Source organism: Lepeophtheirus salmonis, chromosome 7 (assembly GCF_016086655.4).
Source record: "Lepeophtheirus salmonis chromosome 7, UVic_Lsal_1.4, whole genome shotgun sequence".
NCBI classification, from domain to species: Eukaryota; Metazoa; Arthropoda; class Copepoda; order Siphonostomatoida; family Caligidae; genus Lepeophtheirus; species Lepeophtheirus salmonis.
This window is the reverse complement of record NC_052137.2, coordinates 18,979,042-18,998,854: the sequence shown is the minus strand read 5'-3', so window position 1 is coordinate 18,998,854 and position 19,813 is coordinate 18,979,042. Positions and strand designations below refer to the sequence as shown.

General features: G+C 30.8%; 1 protein-coding gene and 1 long non-coding RNA gene across 6 annotated transcripts in view; both read right to left on the bottom strand.

Moving 5' to 3' along the window:
* Positions 1-5,894: 5,894 nt before the first annotated feature.
* On the bottom strand, positions 5,895-8,280 carry LOC139905937 (uncharacterized). Its single transcript, XR_011781096.1, has 2 exons — positions 6,524-8,280; positions 5,895-6,459 (listed from the first exon to the last, which is right to left on the bottom strand). It is a non-coding gene; the product is annotated as an uncharacterized lncRNA (long non-coding RNA).
* A 124-nt stretch (positions 8,281-8,404) lies between these two features.
* LOC121121834 (neuronal calcium sensor 1) overlaps positions 8,405-19,813 on the bottom strand; it is a 202,557-nt gene continuing 191,148 nt past the window's right edge. For all 5 annotated transcript variants that reach the window (XM_040716826.2, XM_040716829.2, XM_071889952.1 and 2 more), the window contains 4 exons: positions 13,133-13,263; positions 11,585-11,880; positions 9,880-10,175; positions 8,405-9,208 (listed from right to left, as the gene is read on the bottom strand). In XM_040716826.2, the coding sequence (XP_040572760.1) occupies positions 9,966-10,175; positions 11,585-11,880; positions 13,133-13,263 (637 nt within the window). In that variant the 3' untranslated portion in view covers positions 8,405-9,208; positions 9,880-9,965. The remainder of the gene's footprint in view (positions 9,209-9,879; positions 10,176-11,584; positions 11,881-13,132; positions 13,264-19,813) is intronic.

The following is a 19,813-nucleotide window of genomic DNA, read 5'->3' as shown; positions in this document are numbered from 1 at the left end:
TATAGGTTAAACTAAAGTAAATACCTCTCTACTGTAATTGCAGAAGATTATAAAAAAAAGAAGAAGTTAAATACCTAGATGCATCTCAGTCTGCAACTCTAACGTTGAAAGTTTATTGGTGAGACTCACTACTCTTCGGAATCCATCAATTACTCCAAATAACTCAAAGCCTGTCTTAAGATATTATTGTTGACGATAGAACTGTAGTTGTAGATGAAGGAGAATACAATACTGGCAGTACATCAGTGAATTAAAAAAAAAAAAAAAGTCCTATTTATGCCCAGAAATGTTTTTGGTCTTTGATTTTGATGACTTTTTAATATGATATAAATTTTAATGTCTTAAATAAGGTCATGTAATTTTTTAAAAATTAAACTCCTGTTTTTTCCAATTATAGCAAAACTTTAATGATGCGCGTACGCAACATTAGGCACACCGCTCCATAAATTATTATTGTGATATTACTTCTATTTTCTTTATTTGTTTAAGTTTGGTCAATATATACATAAAATGAAATAAAAAATCTATAAAAAGACCATAATGGTATAAATCCATACATTTTACCTGTGAAGGTACACTACATTGTGAACACAAGTATTTTGTTTGAAAACCCTCCCTTTCTTTTATTTTCATCCCCAATAATGAAATGGTTTTTTTATCAAATCGATTTTTTGGTGTATTTAAAATCATATTACAATTCTTCCCTAGAATTTTTTTTTGGTGGTTGGCCATAAGTTGAAAGTGAATGATTTACAATACAACGTGTGAATTCTAATAAATATCCATGCCCACTTTTATTCCGTGTTGATTAGATCCAACATGAACAATACTATTATCTTATAACAAAAATATTTTTGTAACTACCAAAGACCAATATTCTCTCTTTTAAACTTTTGAAACTGTTTTATTGATGTGAATGGTCAATTACCCATTCTGTCTTTGCAAATGGCTCCGGTACCTTCATTTGATATATTATAAAAGTTTATAAGAGGAAAATACGTTATTAAAAAAAAAATCCAAATATATTCTTCTTGAAAGTCATCAATGAATTTAAAACAACAGCACCTCCTACACCTGTAAACATATACATTTCATGATACTGCAATCTAAGCCTTGTAGCCCCGACTAATTGGTTTTCCGTGAATTAACTGCTTAGTTGAATGCATACCATAGTACGGTTTCATAGGTTCATCCATTGATTTTTTTTTTGAATTAATGGAGATACCAAAAGCCATGAAATTTGAGTTCAATAAATTTTGCAGACGATGGATCTTTAAAAATTTGTATTTTTATCTAACTTGTGATTGTCTGAAGTGTGCAAATATCTCCTAATTTCTTCAAATTTATTTCTTCTTATTGAATTTTTGACAAGTAAATTAGAGCAGTCCATCTCATTTCCCCAATATATCCTTCTCCTTGAAACAGTATTGTAGCCTGATAGGAGTAGTATTCCAATGAATAGCCTCATTTCGTCATCTCAAAGGTCGAAACTATGATTCCCCTTTTGACCTGCATACATTACTGTATATTTTTTAATAATTGAATTTCTAAATTTCCAAAGAAATAAAAAATTTGTGAGGTTCACGAAGAGTATCGCAACTTGTAAGACCTAAACGTTCGTATAATTTAGTAATTTGAATTTTTAAGTCTGTGTGAGACCAGCTGGAGGAATTGTTTGACTTGCAATTCCGATAAGACGAAAACTCAGTATTGTTACACTCTGCATTGGTATCCATTGACTTCTTGGTAAGTTGCTCATATTTATTTATTCCTCACTCCCAGAATCTTCATCCGTTTCTTCACATTCCGGTGGCATAATATGAACGACAAATTCATTGTCATCCTCAGAGTCCAAAGAATTCTTCTATTATTTCAGCAAGTGTTAAATCGTGTTGAAATCTATTTATAAGCTTGGAAAAAAACTATAGAATCATACACCTATTGATAAAGGTTGAAATATACTAGATACTCTATTTTGGATGTGGATTGATGTGACCAATGTTGCGTATACGCAACATATCAAATGTGCAAACTTTTACAGTTAAAAATTTATATTTTTTATTTCTTTTGAATAAAAAAATATACTAATGAATAAATAGAACTATTGTTAGTGTATACAGAAAATATTAATAAATGTAACTAATTAATTTAAATTTTTTTCTTTTTTCGAGAAGATATTATTTCACAAATGGAGGACTAGACTAAACTGTTCAATAAAAGTTCACTTTTTAAGAATAAAGGGAATAAAAAACCGTATAACTTCTCTAAGTGAAATACATTAAAGCATCAAAACAAATAACAGTTTGCATATGAATAACAGGTAATTTTTTTTTAATAAATTTAATAAATAAATGGGATAATATATATTTTGTCCCTATTTGAGTTTTATTATTTCATAATTCATATTAATATTTCATAGACTGTTAAAGAGCCAAGGATATTATTATAAATGGTATAACAAATCTCCCAATTAGACGTGTAATTGTTAATAATTTTGATAACCAGCCTTTTAATTCCAATTTGTCTTTTTAAGTATATTTATTTATATTTTTAAATTTTACCTCAATACCAAAATTTAGACTGATTTTCTACGTTATTTAATTTTGAAAATTGTTTATTTAACAATACAACCAAAATTAACAAAATACATTCTCTTTCAAGTTAATATTTGTTTTAATATTTAAAAGATCGTCTGGAAAAGTTAGTTTCAACTCTGAGATTCCCTGGATTACGTGAATGACTCATTAATTTATATATATTTATTAATTTGAATATTTGAGTAAATATTTACAAAAAAAAAAAAAATTTAATCCAAGTATTTTTACGAATTATATTTAATTATTGTGAATATTTCTTGCAATTCCTTACAAAAGGTTTCTTCGGCGTTTGACATATAACTTTCAGTAATAGTTTTATTCTTTGATTTATATCTTTATACTTTTCTTTTTGTGGGAACCTCTTGACCATGAATACATTGAACACTTTTTAACAGCGCAATCTTATTATTATTTTTTTAAAGAGATCGATCACTTTTCTGATGTGTGGATGGTGCAATGCAACCTCTCCAAGTTATTATTAGTTCTCGCAATGTCTTGATGAACTCGATGGTGAATGTTCCAAGGCTCTATGAGAAACATTGGAGTCACTCTTCGGACTCTACCCCCTTCTTCTTAACAATCCTATGTAATTTCCTTCAAAGTAATTAACATCTTCTCGACCTAAATCATCGTCACCGATCAATTCTTCAAACCCTTTTGTGACTTTGTTGATTGGAAGGGATGTTTATGCACTTAAGCATGGGATTTTCAAATTGACAGAATTATAAGTTTGCATTGGCAAAACATTCATTGACAGCATTGATTTGAGCCTTTTCGAAGTCAATCATGATATTTTCTGCATATTAAGGCATAGTTGTTTTATTTTCCCAAACAGTCTATTATAAGTCTCCTGACTTTAATTGAGGAGTAAAGCAGATAGTCTGGGAATACTGAGAGAATGTATTTGAACGTGGAGAGTATAAACTTTGATAGAAACAATCAGGAGACAGGTCAAACGTTCCATCTCCTGCTGAATACCTTACTTTTTTCAAATCTTCTAATCCCTTTCTTGTAGAAAAGACGAGAATCCTATTAACATCTTCTATAACACTGTCATATTGCAGGAATAAATTTCCGGATGATGTTGATTGACATTCCTCAGGAATTTCAAATCCATATCTCCGTGATGGAATTTCAGGGGTCTCTTTATTGTCTTACTTTCTCCTTCTTACATTGCACCTAATTCCTGATATGGGAGGCAAATAACCAATTTCGTTAGCCGTAAGACCATAATGAGGGGTCGGAGAGATTGATAGGAAGTCTATGCTTTAGATTTCAAATCATCGACTAACTTTTGAGATTAGGGTTTGAATATGAAGAATAATGAAAATGCTCTCCATTTTTTATAATTATTGTATTACCTGTCGTGATGGTATGGATACAAGCATTGCTATGTGTAATTTCGCATCGCCAATAAGTTTTCGTACCATTGACATTCTTCCGATGTTCCTCATAAATATAGCTAAATTGGTCGACTATCTTATTTTTCTCACGAATACTTGTTAAGATGGATACCATTTCAATTTCCATTCATTTGGTATTACCCTAATCACAAATCTTACAACCGACAAAGCTAAATCAATAATGAAACTAACGATAACTGATGTGATTTTGTTTGGTAATTTAAAAATATCCCTATTCAACCATTCATGTATCTAAATTCATAAGTTCAATTAATTATTTATTAAGTAGTTACGGGAATGGTTGAATAGGTTTTTTTTTAATTACCCGCCAATTTAAAATGTTACAGAGTAAGTCCGGTTATTATCAATTAAATTGGCGGGTAATATAAAAAAATATCCCTCAGAGCTAATCGAAATAGATTATATTAATTTTTGTTCTTTTAAATATAAATTATAAAAATAGAATTAAGTCAATATTTTATATAATTATCTCAACGGTATCTCATATTTTGGATGATCTGTTAAATTGATAATTTGTTTAGTATTCATGAAAAAAAGATTTTTGGAAAGTTTCAATCTTCAAGAGCCGTTTTTATGACCTATCTAGGTATTTGAAAAATAAATTTTTTAAATTGAATTTATCTATTTGTTAAGGGATAGAGAAGTTTTAATTTTAAAGAGATAGTACGGAATTTTCAAACTTTTATTTTAGTATCACTTGAGGAAAGTGATACTAATTGAATTTTGATCCTGAATATCCATTTTGAGGAAAAACAAATTGTTCCCTAACGAACAATTTGGGAGACTTAATCGATCATAAACATTGCATTGACCTCCAAATTGAATCAAATGAGTATTGGTGGATAACCTAGGAATTATTAGTGTCCTTCTCATATTTTGAGTGAAATGAAATTTTTACTAATCGTTACTTCCAAAAAGATTATAGTTACTTTATAAATTGCAAATGTGTATCCAATGAACTAATACTTCTATTTCAGTCATTGTCCCAAGCAGTCTTTTTTACCCTACATAATCTAAAAGAACTTACACCAAAATAAAAAAGTACATTTTAGACATGATTTAATACTTAAGGTTACTACAAAAAAAGATTGGCATTAAATAAAGTGATACAAAATGTTATGTCCAAACCTAAGTATACTTTTGGTATGTAGTTAAAGATGCCCATAAATATAATTTAGATATACTCATAAAAATATACTGATATACCTATAAAAATAACTATTATTTTTTTAAAATCTTATGTCAGTTAACGTTTTAATAACTTTATTTATTCGACTAATTGCAATTGATATACAAAAATAACAAATAGAGAAGGTAAATATAGTTAATTAACTAAGGATAAATATACATAACAATGATTTCATTTGAAATAATTAAAAATATATAGACTGGATTTGAGTACTTTAACTCGTCAAAAATCTTAACTTAATATGTCAATCATTAAATAGGTTTTCGCTGATGTATCTGCAATCCAGTTAAAATTTTCAAAAATTAAAGCCCAAATGAGATATCTTAAAGAAATGTAATAATGAATACAATTATTATGCCAAATGATATTGTACGACACAAGCTTATAAATCTTGCTCCATTTCTAACATGCAGGGAGAAGATTCTTTTGATGTATAATGAAGGTTAGCCAACTAATTTAGGATTTTCTTCAGTTCCTTAGAATTTCATAGTCGCCGATGTTCAATATTCCATCATAGGCATAATATTTGTGATATTCCGACTTTCAGCCTCAAAAAGTGAAGATCTCCTTATCCTATTCAATCTTCAAAGTTCGACAACTCAACATATCAACCGGATCTTGTGATCTTGTATCGTAGTGATGATGATTTATTGATTGAGAATTACTGTGGCGTTGTGTCACTTAAATTTATTCACAGTTTATTATTTATTAATTTTGATTTGTATAATATAATAATAGCATAATTACCATGTATCTATTAAATACCGACTGTTTTAGTCGTTTATGAGTATTTTTATTTATTAATATTAGTCTAATAAATAATAATGAATACAGTTATAGATTCATTCCAATATATCTATATATAAATTACTATTAAACATCACATTAACATTTAAATTTAGATAACTGTAAAAAAAAAAAAAAAATATATATATATAAATTCGTACTTTTAACTAACAAAATAGATCTTTTTTAAAATAATGTTAATGAATAAATATTTTTCTTTACAATAAAAGAAAGTATATTATCTTGATTATTGAAATCACTAACAATTCTTTGGATCCTGAGAGAGGTATCTTTATATTTTTTCTTTCTTATAGGAATTTCTCCTCCCACAACATGCTGCTCAATCAGTGATTCATTCTTTCCTTGTTCTTTTTGAGGATGTCTAAATCCTTCAAGTAGTGGGGAGAGGCTCCTACGATACCATCCATCCTTGAACGAGTAGTTCTTTTCTGAACTATCCTCCCTGGTTGAATGAAAGAAAATAAGAAAGGACATGCCTGAAGCGCAGGTCCGTCTTCTAATGTTACCTATCTGCCTTCCAATCCAGATATCTTGAAAATTGTAGTCCTTGCAACAATTTTTCTGGATAATTATTGTAAGAGATGAGATGTTCAAAGTATTGTTCCACAAACATTGGGGAACAAAAACCAGAGATGCGAGCATTTGCATTTTCAAAACAAATTTAGGATCATTTTTGTAGATGGATTGAAGACCATTAGACTTAATCGATTTGAAAAGACATTGTTAGAAATGAAGTAAAGAAACCGTATTCCATTGGGGAAGAATAGGGAAAAATGTTGGCGAAGGAATTAATGGCTGCACTTTCAGAATCTGTCATTATTTAAAGAGGATCTAGACTCGGCTCACACTCCTTCAATTTGTGGAGAAGTGTTGTGTAACTTTTTTCGGATTTTGTGGCCATTAAAGTATACACTAATGATTTCACGTTCCTATTCACCAAACTATGGATAGTATTAAGTTGGTGAAATAACTGGGGTACAACTTTAAAGGTTTTATCTGCGTAACAAGTTGAAAACTGGGCCAAAAGTGGGAGATTCTTAAGCGGTTAAAATAATGAGTCTTGCAGAACTATCTTTATCGTCGTGGATAAAAAAAATGGTGCACCTGAATGCATTAAAGTATTTTGTTCTGAAATTTCTAGGTCCAGGAGAGATGATGGACTTCGAGGGGCTTGATTTTCGATTCCCGGGCCATTAAGAATGCTTCTTTCAAGACTTTGGAATTTGAGGAGCTGTCCAGCAAAGGCTGCAGGTACTCCTTAAAATAAATTGGGGGTATAGAGTGGGTAGATACTTGTGAATTTGTAGCCCTATCTTTTGCCAAATTAACAATTGCATTGACGATTACCCGAGCTACATCACCGGCATGAATGAGCTCCCTAATTTTTTTAATAACGGTGTTGTCCATTATTTGTAGTCTGGCTCGGGATCTTTTTTAAAGCGTAAGATCACATTTTCAAAAAACTCTAGTTCCCAACTGTTCTCTCATGAAATATTCAGGTCCTTGGCCCACTATTTCATTTTTTTTTATATCGCACATACTCTAAAGGCATTATGAATACAGTCTTATGACTAACTCAAATTAACTACCCGTGCATTCAACTTAGTGAAATAAGTCATAATTCAAATCAACCCAAAAATCAAGAGTTAATAAAAACTTTTTTCATAATCTCAAGGAGAGTCTAAACTAGGTGTTTCTAACTTTGCAAGCTATCCTCAGTGTCGAGTCGTTTCTCCAGAACCCGTAAAGGATCTCATTTCCAAGTTCATAATTACCAATAGTGGTAGACAAAAGCTTTGTTAGACTTTGGCATAATTTATTTCCTTTCAGGGGGGGGAGAAGCTGTGAATAAAACTTATTAAGCGATTAACTCTTCACCAAGGGCAGGGTGTATTATGGCGCATTAGATGAGATTCTTGAGCTCAGGAAATTAGAATCCCAGCAGTTCACCTGCACAACCCGTGGACCAGGGGGTATGATAGGGCATTAGATGGGGTCCTTGATGCTGAGAGAAGTAGCGGCGGTTGAATTTAAATAATCTTGCTTTGAAAAGTAGAGAACCCTTGAACAGACCCATGACATTGAAGAGAGTATCAGAATGGGTATGAATTGGATATTCATAACTACAGGAAGGATGGATAGATGGATGCAGATCCATATATCTTATTGCTTCTTCGGAGAGATCCATCCAAAAGACTGAGTGAAATGTTTTTCCACGCAATTCCAACAACTCACTTTTCTCACCTCCCTCCTTCTGCTGACTACTGAGTAATGGAATCCAATGTTAAACTACTAGGGTCCATAGGTTTTGTAAATCAAAAAGAAGTTTTAAGCCCCCTCTGTATATAGTGCTTTTATTAGTTTAATATTAAGAAAGAAAGGTTAAGTGACTTTAATAAGAATTTATTTCCGTCGTTTTTTATATAATATGATGACATAAAATCTTTGTTTAAAAAACAAACAAATATTACATATTATTATAGCAAAAAATATGCTGGAAATATCTGGTATAAATTAATTTATGTAAGATACTACGAGAAAATGTTAAACATGGGGTGTATCAACATAAAAACAATCCTGAACAAAAAAACGGAGGATATAATCCCAATTCATTTTTTTCACTTCATGTATATATAGCCCAATATTTAATAAACATATTTTAGTCAAGAATGTGCTTTCTCTTAAAATTTGTGGGATGAATTAAGATAGTCAAGAGTTTTAGATATAGTTCAGGACTTTATTTTGGCTACGGTTAATGAGAATAATTTTTAATTAGGAATTGACGATAATTCGTAAAAGAAAACAAATGTAATCCATGCTCAATTTTGACTAAAATCATTCTAGCTTGCTTTTGTGTTGACGAACCTCATATACATACATACTGGATAAAAACATTTTTTCAAAAATTTCTCATTAAATCATCACTAAAGTATTTTTTTTATGCATTTAATTGGAAGCAAAATTTAAACAGTTTTTAAGAGTAATTATATTAAATTAAAATCAATCCTTTATACGAATAAATCTTCTAAAATTTCTTTTTTCGTTCATTTGTTGCTGAATTTGTTATAAAGGAGTGAGTAAAACTCAGATGTTTAGGTTTTTCTTAATATTTTTCTTCATTAATAATGTCATTAATTATCTGTAAATTACATAACAATTTTGAAATATCGGTGAAACAACTATCCTTGTAACTGAAAGTAAATTAATGGAATGAGAAAAAATCGTATTAGAATTCGTTAATAAATAAAATATGAGGAATTATTTGTAAAATTACAGTCAAATTTAAACAGTTTCAGAAAGTTCATTTTTATTATTCTAGAGCATTGGTTTTCAAAGTGGTATTTATTGATCCCTAGGGCCATAAAGAGCTGTTAGAGGTCTACCTTAACAAAATAAAAATTTGGGATCCATATATTTTAGCAAACGCGAATTTTATTTTACATAAATATTAATTACTTTGAATAAAATTAATTAAATGTCTATTTTATATGTGATTTGGTAAAATTGATTTGATGAAATAGTTCTTCTTGTGACATCACATCTATTTCCTAAATTTTATAGTATGAGTTGATCTTCCTTAGTCAGAACATCAGCAAACATGCCTTTAAAATATACAAATAGGCGTTTATATGTTGATCATAACCTCAAGGTCATCATCCTGGATGTTTTGCAATTTCAAATCAGTTACTTTTTTGAAAAAAAAAAAAAAATACAGTTAAAATTTAACCCTGACAGCTCTATATGGACCCCTATGAGTAAATCTTGACAACTTTGAGAGCAAGTGATAAGTATTAAGGTAAGAAGAAAGACTATTCAATAAAGAAGTATGCAAAACAATATAAAGTATTAGATTATTTCTTACCTATTTCTAATATCTCGTCATTTTTTAAAAATACTGTTTTTCAATAAAAAATATATATATTTAAATTCAAATTCTTAATAGCTGATTTAAACAACTTTTTGTTTAGTAAGAAATGTCATAGACTCGTAGACTTCTTGATTGCTGGTACAGTAAATAATAAATTCCTCTATTGTAATTTTTCCATCACTATTTAGGTCCATTGTGTCAAAAACTTGTTCTATGTGTTTAACAGTCTTGGACCCACTTTTAGGCGTTGTTCCATTAACACCCATTAGCTCATGGATCGAGTCTGATACCTATATTGTAATGAAAAATTAAGAATATTAATTTGGTTCTATGTCAGCACTGCATACAGGACCGTGACTATAGGTAGGGTTGTAAATCGTAAGCATTTTTATATTTAAAAATGGAAACCAAAAAATAAAATGGTAATCTTGACAATTTGAAGAATGTTAGAGAGAAAAACAGTATAGATTTAATGAAGGTTTTGAGATGAAAAAAAAATCCAACACAGAAGGATTTTTTTGGGGAGGGGGATTTTGATTTTTTTGGAAAAAAATACAGTTTAAAAAATACATAGCTATTCACAAAAAATAACAACAGTTAAATTTTTATATTTCAAATATTAAATTTTTTGGTAAAAAACCACCAAAATCTATAGCTGTTCACAAAAAAGGATTTGTTGGGAGAGTATTTCAAAAATCTGAAGCTGAAAATAATTTTCTTAATTAATTTTTTTTTTTTTTTTTAATTTTTTTTCCAATAAAAACTAGTAAAATTTTTTTTTACTGAAAAATATTCAAAAGTCCATAGTTTTTTATAGAAATTAAATCCATAGCTATTCACAAAAAATTTCAACAATTCAATTTTTTAGAAAAACAAAACAAAAATTATATTTCAAATATTAAAGTTTTTGGTGATAAACCTCCAAAATCCATTAAAGGATTATTTTTTGGAAAACATTTCAAATATCTGCAGCTGAATGTATATATATATACTTTAATTATTTCAAATATTAAATATTTTTAATAAAAACCACTAAAAATTTGTTTAATGGAAAAATATTACAAAATTACATAGTTTTATATGTAAAAATATTTTTTTTTTTTTGGAAATTTGCATATTTGGGGGGCCTCTACCCTACCCCCCGGCGGACACCCCTGTCACTCCTTTTCGAATTAGGGTAGAGACATCTTTTCGATCTTCAAATCGACTACTCTTAATTACAAGAAGGACTTACTCTTACATATTAAACCCTCAGTGTTACTTTCTGTCATTCATGATCACACACACTCGTGGTTACACTTTAGAAAATAAAAACAATGTAAAAATATTATGAAGCAAAAAAATGCTTAGTGTCCACAATCCTAAGTATTGGTATTGTTAGTTTGTAGGAGGAGAGTTTTGTCCCCTTGACAAAAATGATGTTTGCCAATTTTGAAAGATTTCATGTAAAGGACAGTCATCTTGTAAAAATGTTAATTCATTTTCAGCTTAATAAATATGTTAAAAAATGCAGTTATGTTTTTAATATTTAGATGCAAATAAAAAAAAATTGCATTATAAGAGGAATAAAAAAAAGTAACTCAAAAAGGTTTCCAAATTTTTCGTGAAATTTAAAAATATTAGCTTGATAAAAGTTAAAAATCCTAGCTACGGCCCAACTTTAATATGAATTTTGTATTATTAAATGTAGAAGTCAAACCTTGACCATTTCATCCTTTGAGATAAATCCATTTTTGTCAACATCATAAAACTTAAAAGCCCATAGAATTTTATCATGGGTTGTGCCCTTACAAATCACGGATAGGAACTCCATAAAGTCTCCAAATGTAATTCCACCTGTTCTCTCATTATCAATAGCAGAAAAAACCAAATGAGCGTACTGTCCTGCATCTCCCAGTGGAAATATCTTTTCATATATATCCCGAAAGGATTCTTCGTCAACGATACCATTTGGACATTCTTGTTTAAAAGCTCGATATAAACACCGAACCTCTCCTAAAACAGGGTTATTTAATATATGAACTAGCATTAATCTATATAGTATTAATCTATATTTAAAGCAGCTCATATTTTAAATAAAATAAATTAATAAGTGGAAACAGATTTTGTTATTCTGGGGTTGTGTGATAATGAGGTTTATTTTTATTTTAAGATATTTTTTCTATCTACAACATGGTCGAAATGTAAGTGAAAAGAAACTTTGTGGTTTACATGTCTTTCTATGCGAAATCTCTTATAAGACCATAGTCCATCATGGAAGCAGCATGTTTGGTTTTAAAATTGAGTTTAATTCTGTAAGGCTTCTTGATGTTTATATAACACATGGGTTGAAAAGTATCGGGCTTAACAAAGAAAAAGTGTCCTTAGCTTGAACCGTATTTTTTCCCGTCAAGACTCAGTGTAACATTAAAACAAGAATATTTCAGCTCATGTTTTACCTGTCCGTCAGGCTGTTGGATTCTCTGTCAACTCTCGAAATCTTTCCGCCAATATTGCAAAAACATTTGCTCTTATGACGTTGAGGATAAATTTTGATATGACGTTTTCTATATCCATTAATCAAATGTTTTTTGTTCCTTGACTTACCTCCTAGGTTTACTTTAACATTCGTATTCATGGTTCTTGCGGACATAGCCATTCCCCTAGCCATCTCTCTGACCATACAATGTAGATTTTGATGTGCTTCACTACATCCTTTGAACAAATATTCCACTTTCTTCCTTTGCCCAGCTTTCTATTGACATTTCTACTAATTTTATAGCGTCTTATAATTTGCTAAATTGATTATCTTTTAATTGAATAATCTCCCCTAATTTCCTTCGGACATTTTCTGCAGGATGACATTTCAGTCACAAGTTTTCTTTTTGCTTGCATTTCGACCATGTTGTAGATAGAACAATTAAAAGAAAAACCCTAAAGATACATCATTATCACCCTACATTATTAATAACAAACCAGGCCTATACTTATTAAAATATTTTACTGTAAAAATGTGTTGCTTTAAATACGGAACATGGGGTAAATATTGTGTCGTTCCTATTAAGGACTGAAGACGCAATCCTGTCTAGTTTAGTCTCAGTTCGGTCCAGTTCTTAATTTTCAGTCATTGATGACGTTTTTTAATCAGTTCTGGTACTGAGAGTCGTGATAGTCTTAAGGGCTAGTCGTGAGACTGGACTGGACCCAATAAATAAGGACTGACACATCACTACATGGGGTAAGTAATATTTGGTTTATCTTATCATACGTTTGGAAAATTTTGTATCTTCAGCCATTTGATCCAGATCGTTGGGTTTGTATCTGCTTGGCTGGAACATATCGAGAGTCAAATCCTTTTTTTTCACCTCTGACTGTTTTTTGGTTAATTTTACGATGAGCCTATTCAGAGAAAAAGGTTTTAATCAATTACGATAAATTTAAGTTCTGGGTATATCCCTCATCACTTACAAAAAGTATAACATTTTTACTTAAACACTTCAAATATAACCTATACATCCGATATAAGTTTTATTAATTTCATTTAAGTTATTTTTTTTTTTTTTAATATTAATTGAAAAACACCCAAATTTAATGTTTCTTAAGCGACGTAGTTTAATGGACAACACGCTCGGAGAAATTATTCTCTTGAACTCAATGTGAGTAAGTTTGAACCTCGATTTTTCCTAGAGAATATTCCTAAGCCAGTTGTAGTAAATGTGATACTGATACTCCATCTAACCAATTAAAGGAACAACATTAAAAAAAGAAAAAAAAAGTAGAACATATTATATTGGCAATACAATTCACTGAGGTTTCAGGAGCTTTTTTTTTTTTCCGTTTAAATTATGGTACACAATGAATCATTTTCTCTAACTTGAGGTCAAACTATGCTAACGAGTCATTAATAAACCACTTGGATAATTTTTCAAATAAAAACCACGTGTTTTTTTTTGTTAATTCCCCCCTTCGCACTTCCCAAAAATACGAATCAAATTTAAATTTAGTTTTATGATCTTTTTTACTAAATGCCAATTCTTCATATAGCCTAAATGTTTAACAGTTCGATGTTTCATATGATGTATTGCATGTTTCACATGCAATACATACTTATAATTGGAATTTGTTATTCATTTTCGTAGAAATAGTATTGGTCTAATAACTGCTAAACATCAAATTAAATTTTATTATAATCAGGTTGTCATACGATAATTTCTTTCCCTTCTTTCGTTCATCATTTTGAACGGAACGACGACCACGTGGTCAATTTCTGTCTATTTAAAAAAAAGTTCCTTTAATACGTCAAATGAAGTTGCATTGATAAAGTATAAGTAAACATTATAGTGTTACAGTGACTATATCTATTAATTGATTATTTAACACCTGGATAAACATTGACCATACAACCTCCTCGATAGAGCCTTTTAAAAATATATCATAAATAATTTGTATAATAAATAACAATCATTTAAGAAAATAATTAATTCGTGTTAATAAGTCCTGAATCACGTATGCAGAGGCAGGGACTTATTATCACATCGTTCATTAAACACCCTCATTTGTTATCAATGTAATCAATTATAGAATTGTGGATCGTCTGGTGAAAGATTTTGTGGGAACGTTTCAATTTTCGTAGGTAATACTTGGAAGAGTGCTCCAATTATCAGGTATTATTAAATTATGTCGAAAAGCTATTTTTTATAGAGGATTTCCTTCTGTCCTTTTCAGATCTAACTTCTAATCGCAGATTGCCTTTATTATTGAGTAGGGAGGATGGACCTCTTATTAATCCTCATCGGAGGAATACATTTTTGAGGGAATATCCACAACATATTAATGATATTCTCAGGTCCTTCGTAGATTATTATGTTTCTTTTGTATTGGAGAATCTTTAGAAGACTTCACATAAATTATTACATGTCTCACCTCTTGTAAAATTGATTTAATATCCCTCATATCGGCACATAATGAAGTTGGGTCTTTGATTTTATTGTGACAGAAAGTTCAAATTTTACTTCCTGTTATTTATTCATTACATTATATTTCGATATGATTACTATGAATCTTTTTTAATTGGATTAACTTATGATTACATTCATCAATGATCAATTGATGTAGACTAATTCATCAATAAACTAACGTTTTAGAACAAACTTATAATTTCTTTTTCAATTTTGTAATCGTTATTTATATTTGAAAATACTATCATGGATTACTCCATACTGATATTGAGTAATCCATCCTAATATTTATTATAAATATTGATACCGAATGGTAAATCAGTTCATAGAATGAATTCATTATTTTTCGCAAGGATGTTGAGTTTGTATTTTTCTAGATTGAACAGTCATTACTCTTATTTTTTTGTTTTGTTGTGGTACAAAGTTTTTCATCATAATATTGAAACATTTATTGGATACTATGGAAAAAAAAGAAAAAAATGAATGACCTGATTTATAGGGCATTGAAAATATGTGTAAAGATTTAGGGCAAAAGTTTTACCAAAAAGGCGTTGAGGACATGAAAAACTTAACAATATTTTGAATGTACAATATTTTTCCGCAAATATCTAATTCTGAAGCTTAATATAAGCCTCATCTTCCACCTAATCTACTACCATTCTTTTTGTTTGATGTCCTAACATTTGAAGCGTCATCTTCTCTCAAAAACTTTATTACCTTAATTCTATTTTATCACTTTTCAATTTACGCCTCACATCAGCCCTTTACATTATACTAGGCCCTTGTTCAATTATCACTTCTGTTTTTAATCATAAAGATGGTATAGATACGTCTTTTCAGTATCTCCATTTGTTCATCTAGTTACTGTTTCAATGTCTTCACGTTTAAAATGATGATACTTAAACAACTTTTATAGACTTAATATGCAAGGTGAGGACTCAAAATTTTCCACTTCTACATTTTTTTATTTTCTATCATTTTCAAGGCAAACTTTTGAAGCAGAAGTTGGTAATTCAACAATTTTCTACACTTTTTATTCAATATATTCCCCTAGGGGTATAATATGAATGAAGTGAGATACGTCATTCCTCTTTTCTCAAAAGTTGCGTATTGATAAAAGAAACTCTTGCAAATAAATCAAATTTTCGAGACCCTCCGGTATTGTCCCCCCTCACTTCATTGTTATAAATAAATTACGCATAAAAAAGAGATTTACTTGAAAAAATCTCAAGTACACAATATAAATTTATACTTTGTCTTTGCACTACTTTTGATAATTATTATGTTGGATGCAATTTTTTAATACATTTTATGATAAGTATACTCTTGGTGGGAGTTATGTTGATTTAAGTACTCCGTTATTTCTCATTCAAATGATGCTTAGAATAAATTTAAAAGATCGGGTTAGAAGTCTTGTTCGTCTTGCTCTCCCAAATGGAACAAACAGCGAAGTCTAGGGGGTTCGCGTCGGGTGAGAACGAGGTCCAGCGGTCTGCCAACCTGAAGGCAGCCATGTTCTTCCTGCACAACGTGTGTTAGACGTGTGTGCTGAAGTACTGTCTTGGGTAAACACATAGTTTTCCCCGAAGGACGGGCTCTTCAACCATAGCAAGACATAGTCCCTGAGGATCTTGTATTAGACGTCCATGTTGACTTTCTCGTTGGCCTTGAAGGAATAAGGGGTATCTTATTATCATCGGACTCCACGACGCCGAGGACAATGATCTGAGCATGATGTTTGGTACTGAAGGATCCCTTGACCTGAGTTTTTGATTCAGCCAAGAAGCAATCATTTCTCCGGTACGGAACAGCGTCCACTGTGAAGATCTTCTTGTCAGAGATCGACTTGTTCGTGTATTAGATCTCACAGCCTCTGCCGTTTTAGTTGTTGCTTCAACAAACATCAAATTGTAGCTTTTTGTTAGTTCTTTCGAATGACACCAAGTACAAAATTGTCAGACTTTTAGAACTGGAGCTAGGATGTCTCGAAGATTATTCTAATGTTTGAGTCCTCACCCTCTTAAAAATTATAATTGTATATAAATACTCGTCAGATATTACTAGAATAAATATATAGTATTTTTACCAGATATCTAATAAATTGGTATAGCTGATTTCCATTTAGTAAGAATTTCCATGGTGATGTTGGAAATATAGGCGTATTTTTTGTTTTGTTTTGTTATCCTTGAGCTTTCGACTAGATACTATACAAGTGTGGCAAGAAGGAATCACGCAACTTGAAGGTATATTTCACGTCTAGGAGGAATAATCCCTTTTTATGCAAATTTGTTTACTTTTAACTAATTGACGATAAAATAATATAACTATTGAATCAGAACAGTTATTGTTATAATCTAGGAATTAATTGTCTTTAAAGTCTTTATAACATATGGACTGAAAACTTCCATGCTTCACACATAAATAGGTCTATATTTTTTAATTCACCTCCTTTTTTACTTAGTTCCAAACTTCAAAAGACAGTTGTCAAAATGTCATTAAAATCGTTTCTTAGGTTTGTGAGTTATTGAGCTAATTTTGAAGGTACTTTGGTTATTTCTAAAACAATGAATCAAAACCATATTGTATATTTATTTTACAATGTTTTTTTGTTGTAAAAAAGTACCACTCAAGCTGAACAATAGCTTGAAAAGTGTTATGGAAACTTCGCCTCATAAAGCGAATAAATAATAATAATTTAATAGAAGCCAATTTTGAACAAAAATAAAGGTGGCTTCTTTGTTAAGACGGGAATTTTCAGCCCATGTGTATATCCTTCTCTAGGAACGACAGATTATCGAACTTTCGTACATTGAGCCTAAGAGAATAATTTCTCGGGAGTGAGTTGTTCATTGAGCTAAGTTGCTCCGTCGGTCTAAATTTGTTTGCTTTTTGGAAAATACATTCCTCGGGAGATGCCCTTTATGATTTTTCTCATATCATATTCGTAGAAAACGTCTTTTAAATTCAATTAATAGGCTGAGTTAATGGAGGTAACGAAGTCAGATAAAGAGAAATTTATGTCCACAGACCCTTAGTAGACAAAAAGGTCATTGTCAACTAAGTTTGGACAAAAATTGTGCATATGGTTTAGTCACTTGGTTTTAGCTTTGGTCCTCATTTAGCTGGTGATAAAAAATGAAGAATTTGATGAATGGCTAAATGAATGCTATTTTTAGCCTCCCCCCCTCCCTTGTAAAAAAACAAAAGCACTATAATCCTTCAGTTCTTGAGGAAATATAACTAGACCTATGAGGGTGGTGTTGAATGATACTTTTAATGCATTATAGTACACTGTTGGTCTAACAAATTTAAATCTCAAAGCATGTGTGCCTAGATCTAGAACCTTAAAGAGTGCAGAGCCTAAATTCCTATTACAAATACGTAATATACCTTTACATTTAAATTTCAAAAATGTAACTTTTGGCCACCGCCATGCATCACCATGGACTGGAAGCAGAGAATAGGCACTAACTACAACCTCATCCGACTTATAGGCCAAAACTCACCAATAGAGGCATTCAGAGCTTATAACTTGAATTGGGGGATACAACATCCCATTTTCTCCAGATTTTGTAGAATGTGATATAAAAAAGAGGCAAGCTATCTGGACAAGAAAGCATTTGACTAACCCCAGAAATCTATCAATTTCTCCGCAGAACATATTTGAGCTTTAACGCCAATGTAGACTTATACTGAGTTATATATTGCAATACGTAATCCTCCCAAGGGTAAATATAGTCGAACCAAGGCTTGACTACGTCCTTCGTGATCTACATGTATTCCTTTGTGTTCACTTTAAGACATTCACTTTTTCTCTTTGACTTCCGTATCTCCGGTCTGGAGTGTTATAGATACAAATTCAATAAAAAACAACAACAGAGGGTTAACTTGTTCTAGACGTTCATGTCAAGAGTTGTTAAGCTTGAAAACGATTCCAAGTTTAGTTATTCAATTTACTCAACTAAATGGACCTGGTGGCTATATCCATGGGCCAAATGAACAAAAGTTTGTCCAATAGTAAGCTGTTTCATGTTTTTTTATTGCATATTAAACCAAGATGGGCACTCTGTACAGTACAAACCTCCGGCTATTTCGCCGTTATCCTTGTGAACAACAGCCGAGGTAAAAAGAAGAAGATATGCGTACTTAATGTGTGTGTAAGCACTAAAATGAACCCACCTTTACGTTGTTTTTTTACCATAAAAAACGTCGTTACTTCTATTATATCACGCAAACTTTCGTACAAAAAACATAGACAAAGGACCCAAAATCATTTGGTAGTTAGCCACCAGTACTGGACTGTACTTGCGAGTGGGGGACAAGTTATATAATGGTGGCGTCATCATGGGTCTCCACGTATAATATATATATACCAGGTTAATTAAATAGTTCTGAGCGTTATTCACGAGATGGCTGTAATGAATTTTAATCTCACTATTAATACTTAGCATAAAAAATCTTTATGTATGCTTAAAACTTAAAAAAGTTCATTTAGAGTTTTGTGTTTGGTGAAGCCGGTTGTGTGTTTCAGCATTTCTAAATGGAAGTAAAAAAAGAAAAAATCCGATACTTTCTTCAGTATCACTACGAATAAAGTGAAAAGGGGGGGGGGAAGGCGGGCAAAAAAATGTCTGCTGTTAATGAACCCAATACAGTAACGAATGGATTAGCTAAGCGGTGGTTCCAAAGATTCTGTTCTGGTAACAGAAGTCGAAAATATCGATAAAATAATGAAATTGTCGAGTTGAGCTGTCATGTGAGCACTGATTCAATTGCTCAGGAGGAACTGAAGATGAGGCAGAACACCGTTTGGAACCATCTAAATCAGCTAATCCGAACTCTGTTAATCCTATAGTCAAAATAAAGCAGAAAAACAACTTTTCAACTTTTTTTTAAATTGGCATTTGTAATTAAATAGTTACATTAAGCCTAGTAAGGCAATGGCCTTTTAAAAGAAAATAAACTCTGTGCAGTTTAGGTAATATTGACAT